Source organism: Poecilia formosa, unplaced genomic scaffold (genome assembly GCF_000485575.1).
Source record: "Poecilia formosa unplaced genomic scaffold, Poecilia_formosa-5.1.2 Scaffold96, whole genome shotgun sequence".
Lineage (NCBI taxonomy): Eukaryota > Metazoa > Chordata > Actinopteri > Cyprinodontiformes > Poeciliidae > Poecilia > Poecilia formosa.
The window spans coordinates 1,968,426-1,974,893 of NW_006800035.1; the positions used below are offsets into that span (position 1 = coordinate 1,968,426).

General features: G+C 43.4%; 1 protein-coding gene and 1 long non-coding RNA gene across 5 annotated transcripts in view; both read left to right on the forward strand.

Annotated features, from left to right (window-relative positions):
- asns (asparagine synthetase) overlaps nt 1–4,385 on the forward strand; it is a 10,888-nt gene extending 6,503 nt beyond the window's left edge. For 2 of the 4 annotated variants that reach the window (XM_007558455.2, XM_016674459.1), the window contains 5 exons: nt 428–534; nt 2,148–2,248; nt 2,679–2,760; nt 2,846–3,001; nt 3,805–4,014. In XM_007558455.2, coding sequence (XP_007558517.1) covers nt 428–534; nt 2,148–2,248; nt 2,679–2,760; nt 2,846–3,001; nt 3,805–4,014 — 656 coding nt within the window. Of the gene's footprint in view, nt 1–427; nt 535–2,147; nt 2,249–2,678; nt 2,761–2,845; nt 3,002–3,804 lie in introns of all 4 variants that reach the window. The other 2 variants (XM_016674460.1, XM_007558456.2) reach the window with 1 other exon arrangement.
- A 236-nt stretch (nt 4,386–4,621) lies between these two features.
- The window catches only part of LOC107836912 (uncharacterized), a 13,990-nt gene continuing 12,143 nt past the window's right edge, over nt 4,622–6,468 (forward strand). Inside the window, exon 1 of the long non-coding RNA XR_001662886.1 lies at nt 4,622–4,891. This is a non-coding gene — a long non-coding RNA (uncharacterized LOC107836912). The remainder of the gene's footprint in view (nt 4,892–6,468) is intronic.

The window sequence follows — 6,468 nt, forward strand, 5'->3', positions numbered from 1 at the left end:
AAGGTCGAGATATCATTTGTTCCGATTTTTGCACGTCTCGTCATTCCTCAGTAGAAATGAATCAAAAAGCCGCTACAGATCAGCCTGAAGTCGGTTTCTGTTCACAGGGGAATCAACAACCAGACTGCTAATAAAATAACTTGATTCTGTGCATTTCTGCAGCCTGGAAAGTTTACTGATGTGACATTAATGTACTCACAATCACCACATTCCTCTTTCCACCCGAATGACTTTTTTGAATTAACCTTAAATCCAGTGAGACGTGGTGATGCCGGTGAGGTCAAAGGGCGATGGACAGGGTGCTGGCTGCTGCTGCTGTCCAACCACTCCTTAATGTCATATTGTAATAATGACTTTTCCATGAATGCCTTCAAACAGCAGTAAAAGTGAACTTGCTAAAATTAAGGTTCTGTTTCCTCCGCCGCAGGGATGTACTTGGTATCGAAGTACATCAGGGAGAAGACGGACAGCGTGGTGATCTTTTCTGGAGAGGGCTCTGATGAGCTGACTCAGGGTTACCTTTACTTCCACAAGGTAGGTTCTCCAGGAAGCTGTCCGTTACACCACCAGCCTCCAGCTCTGCTCCTCTGCCTAGCAACTGCAATGTTGAGATTTCTGAAGTGTTCCAGGCGAGGTTCATCATTCAGCTCAGATATGCTTAACTTGTGATTGATGTTTGTACTAAAGTAGCAGTCACTTCAGTTCCACTGAATAGAAATCATCACAATCCAGTCCAGAGTCATGTTATGTTGTAACCAGAAGTATTATTAGTGACTCAGTTGTTGTATTTTTATTTGCTGTTTCAATCTCCAGTATCTATAAAAAGTATTCACTGCCTTTATGTTTTACCCTTTTATTGCTTTTGCAAATTAATCATGATCAACAAAATGTTACTATTTTTGACAAAAAGAAATACAAAAAAAGACTTTCTGACATCAAAGTGAAAATTAATTTGTACAAAAATAATGATGATTAAAGAAAAAGAAATGCCATAAAATAAGTGACTGCATAAATATTCCCTCCTTCCAGTCAGTATTTGTTATTTGCCCCTCTGGCTCCGTCCCAGCAGGGAGTCTGTGTGGATCGCTCTCAGTCATTCTGCTCATCTGGATGCTGAACTTTTCCTCCATTCTTCCTGCTGAACTCCTCCAGCTCTATCAGTTCAGCTGTGAACAGGTCTGGACTTTGACTAGGCCACTCCAGAACCTCCCCCTTGTTGTTTTCAGAGCGTCTCTGTGTATCTTTAGCTGGAAGCTTCGGTTCGTCGACCTGCTGGATGATAAATGTTCTCTGAAGCCGAAGCTCTCCGGAAGATGGAACCTAACTGTTTGATTTCCCAGCATTCGTTTGACCTTTGACCTTTCCAAACATTTCAGGACCTGCTGCTCAGAAGCATCACCACAGCATGATGCTGCCACCATCATATTTCACTGCAGGGTTGTTGTGTTGTGGTGATGTGCAGTGTTTTTGTCCTCTACAAACAGCACCTTAATAAAAAAATCTCATCAGATCAAAGAAGTTTCTTCCTCCTGACCTTGGAGTCTCTTCCCACAGGCCTCTAGGTAAACAAACTCTAGTCCAGCCTCGATGTGACTTTTCCTCATCAGTGACTTCCTCATCGCCTCTCTCCCATAAAGCTCTGACTGGTGTAGAACCAACAGTCGCCTGCAGAATCCCTCCATCTCAGCTGCTATAGCTTGGAGCTCCTTCAGCGTAGTCATGGCAACCTGGTGTCCTTTCTCACTAGTCTCCTTCATATAGACTGGTTCTCAGGTTGGGAGGACGACCTGATCAAAGCAGATTTACACATGAACCACTTTCTTTCGTGTCTTGATTTAACTGAACTCCAGGAGATTTTCTGGACTTTAGATATTTTTTTTTTTATCCATCCTCTAACTTATACTATTCAATTACGTTTTCTCCATTATTTTCTTAGAAATCAGTTTTTACTCTGGCATTAAATGTTTTGGAGTTTTTTCTCCAAAAAGTCAGATTTTGTTGTCATGATAGCCTAAAAAATGCTAATAAAAGGTTAAAGCATCCAAGGGGGTGAATACTTTTTATAGCCAATGTAACTAGCAGAGATGTGAAGGGAGGATGTCAAATTCAGCTCAGTCTTTTGCTAACTGGACTTTTTCCTCCTCCAGGCTCCAAGTGCCAAAGCAGGAGCAGATGACAGCATCCGCCTCTTAAAGGAGCTCTACCTGTTCGATGTTCTTCGTGCTGATCGGACCACCGCCGCACACGGGTAAGACCTGCCACACCCCCACCGGCTACAACTCCACACTGGAACCATTTAGATAAACAATGAGCTGACTTTATGCTAACTGAACATAGCATCCGATCAGTGTAACAACAGCTGGTTATAGTCGTCTCCATTAAACACTCTGCAGTTCTGGGAAAAAAAAAAAAGGGGGATGTGCTTAAAGGGACAGTATTACGTTTTTACCAGGCACACTATGCTGCCCTAAGTTGTTATAAAAATGCTGTAAATATCAATCTGTCTCTTTAAGAAGCTCCTGCTCTTTTTGGCCTCTCTAGTATAAAATGGAATGATTCTTCTTTACCAGCTGACTTCTTCATGGGATTCTACCACATGCATGAAAAGCATGTAATTAGCATGTCATTCTAACTAGTTGAATGAAAACAGTTAATAGTAACACATCTCTGTTTTTCAGCTTGGAGCTCAGAGTGCCTTTCTTGGACCACAGATTCACAGCCTACTACCTTTCCCTTCCTGAGGAGATGAGAACTCCTAAGGTCAGTTCCTCAGATGCTCCGTTCTGTGTAGCAGAAGAATCACTCTGCTGCTGCATTGATGAAGCTGCTTGACGTGTGTGTGCAGGACGGAGTGGAGAAACACCTCCTCAGGGACTCTTTCAAAGGCCTGAACTTGATTCCTGATGAGATCCTGTGGAGACGGAAGGAAGCCTTCAGTGACGGTATGATGTCTGAGAAGAAGTCCTGGTACAACTACCTGCAGGAACATCTGGACTCTGTGGTACGTGTGGATCTAGCAATGCCAACAGTGAACCAGGCTACAGCTAATGAACAGCATCAGGATTCACTTCACATCACCAGCCTAGTTTTTAAATAGTCTGGAAAAGGAAAACTCACTGCTGTCTTACATTTCTCATTATTTTCACAAGATAAAATCTGCTATGATTTGTGTTAGTTGGACTGATGCCTGCTACGTCCTGTCTGCTCTGTGGCCGCTCTTGTCAAGTCAACATGTTCTAAAATGGCTGGTTCTGTTTGGGTAGGGGTATCCAAAGTTGGTCCTAGAGGACCGGCATCCTGCATGTTTTAGTTCTCTCCCTGGTGGTGGTAACAACCTTTTCAGCTTGTCAATGTTCTTCTTAGGCCTCTAACGAGCCATCATTAGATCCAGGTGTGTTAAACCAGGGAGAGAACTAAAACATGCAGGATGCCGGGCCTCCAGGACCGACTTTGGACACCCCTGTGTTTGGGGAACTGTTGTAGAAACCCTGGAGATTGTTCCTACATAGGAGGATGCTTCATAAAGTGAAAAACATCAACCATTCCTCTTCTGGAGACAGCAATATTGCTCATGCTGTCTTCAGTCAGAGGGTTCTGTAGCAGGCCTGTAATACAGACCACTACAGGAGATCGGTCCTCCCCACAGCCACTAAGCACAAAAACTGAAGAAACCTAATAATATATGAGCTACAGCAGCATTTAACAGGCTCATCCTCTGCCTGCGAGGCGGGCAAATCCTCAACAGGAAGTAGTTTCTGAACCTGTGGCCAGCCCATACTCTAATCGGTCTGGTGTGCTCCCCAGGTCAATGACAGCCAGATGGAGAAGGCTGAGCAGACTTTCCCCCACAACCCCCCCAGGACCAAAGAGGCCTACTACTACAGACAGGTGTTTGAGAAGTTCTTCCCGGGCCGGGCCCAGTGGTTGTCCCATTACTGGATGCCTTGTTGGATCAGCGCCACTGACCCGTCAGCACGGACCCTGTCCATCTACAAGCCTGACAAACACCAGTGATTGGCCGGAGCGTCTGTGTGTTTCTGCCTATGAAGATGTCAGGCTGTTATGGCTGTCAGAGGTCAGCTGGAGACTGAGCTGACTTTGGGACTCCACATTGTCTCTGCCTTTAGTCCACAGCTGTATAAGCAGCCCATGATGCTGTGTAGAAGCTCTAAGACAGCTTCAAACTTCAGATTTTGTTTATTTTTCTACAATTTGTTGCTAGCGCTCTGAGGAACAGTGTGGTGGTCTCCGTTAATCCATCTGAACCTAGAAGCATCCAACTCGCCCTCTGTTGGTGTGGAACTCCTGGCAGCTCTGCAGCATTCGGTTTGTCTGATGTTCACCACAGGAGGTCTGTTAAATAAAAGCAAACTCCATGAAACGCCTCAGGGTCCTCTGTCAGGCTCTGGTTCTTTCTCATGCTGGTATTTACTGAGCATTTCTCCCTACAAGTTGCTTCAAAGGCTTAAGAAACATCATAAAACAATCTAAACCCATCCATCCATCCATCCATCCATCCATCCATCCATCCATCCATCCATCCATCCATCCATCCATCCATCCATCCATGCATGTATGTTGCTCCATAGTTCAGAAAGTTGACCTGATTGAGCAAAACCAATGTGATATTTGGATTCAGCTCATCAACATGACCCTAAAACAGATGAAAAACCACAGACAATGTTTTTGTTGTTTACCAGTGATTTTGAGAAAAGATAGAAACGCTTGGACTTCTCTCCATCTCTTTTCAGATATGTGACTCAGGTAATGTTTTTCTTTACTTCTTATATTTGTCTTATTTATCTTTTATGACTTGAATTTTACAGAATTTTTTTTACTAAGCAATGGCCTCCCTGTTCTCTACCTTGAGTAGGTCTTTCAAAGCTCATGAGTGAGCGCTCCCCTGTGCATAATGTTTTTTAATTTCCTTTATTTAACCAGGTAAACCCGTTGAGATCTAGATCTCATTTTCAAGAGGGACATTGATTTTAGTCAATCAGGTCAACTTTCTGAACAGTTCTCAAGTGTGTGAAGATGGAATTTAGCACATCTTTCTGCAGTCATGGATCCAAACAGGCCCCAATTTACCAGCCAAACCAAGGAAGAAAGGTTTTAATTTAAATAGGATTGTTATGAAAGCAGCTGGTGTTCCAAGAATTGACAACAGGGGGCATGGGTGTCCTTTTTATGAGCTGAGCCAGAGCATTTGGCTACACCACACTGGAATGCTGCTGTGTACCGCAGTGGGCTGTAGGGGCCAAGGGCCTTCAACTCGAGGCCCCAGGGGCCGCTGTCCTGCAAAGTTTAGATAAAGTTTAGATATGTCTGCCCCAACACACTTGAGTCAGATGATAAGGTCATTAACAGGACTCTGGAGAACAGGTAATTCAGCCTTCCATTCAGGTGTGTTGGACCTGGAATACATCTGAAAGTTCCTGATCCAAGTTGCAGCATCAGTCTCTGAATTCACACAAAGAGCCAAACTCTCATATCCTCCTGGCTACCAGGAAAAAAATATTGTCCAATCACCATTTTTTTTAAGTCCCACAGTCTTTGTAAGGTAATAAAAGGTTTTATGCACTTACTTTGTCTCTTCCCATAAAATGTGTTATTACTGATGAACGCCATTTTTATGAATTAGAAAAAGGAAAGTACAAAAGTCCCACCCCTTCACATGTAATATCATTGAAAAGCCCTAAATGTCCTCTCCAGATACCAAAAGGAATGAATTCAGTAGAATGCAGGGGGTGGGAGATATTCAAGTTTAGAAATGTCCTCTACAGAGGACAAAAATGAACTACTGGTAGTCAGGAGGATATTTCTTTAAAAATTCAAGTCTTTACAGATGGTTTCGCTCTGCAGTAATCAGGACTTACCAAAGATGGGAAACTGGTTCATTTTCAACACTATATGAACCCAGTGTTGTCCATTTTATTAGAGCTACTGCAGTTCAGATTGGTCAACAAATTTCTGCTTGTTCTGATAGGAAAATCCCAGGAAATGTAAGAAACCAAAGTTTTTTGCAGGTGAATCAGTGAAATTGTTGGGGGCGTGTGATCATTTGAAAGGAATCATGGCGAAATAAAACAGCCCACCTGATCTACAGACCATTAACTCAGGAAAATTATCTTCAACATGAGTTGAAGGAGTGATGCAAAGTCCATGCTCTGCTGGTAAATCCTGCTACATGTGCTGCCTCCTGTCTGGAGTGACATATTTAATAGAGTTTTTAGTAGGGAGAATAGCTGGTCTTACTAACCTTCCCCTGGACTCTTCCAGCTGTCCTGCTTTAATCACCTCACCCTGTCACAACCTCCTAATGTGTTCAGAGTATCGTATGACTCCCAGTCATGTTTCCTTTAAATTAATAAAGATACAGTGAAATGTCTCTCTCCTCTCTTAAGAATTGTGTCTGTGTGACTTTGCCCAGGCACGTGCAGAGGGGGGAGCTGGGGGTGCTCGAGCACC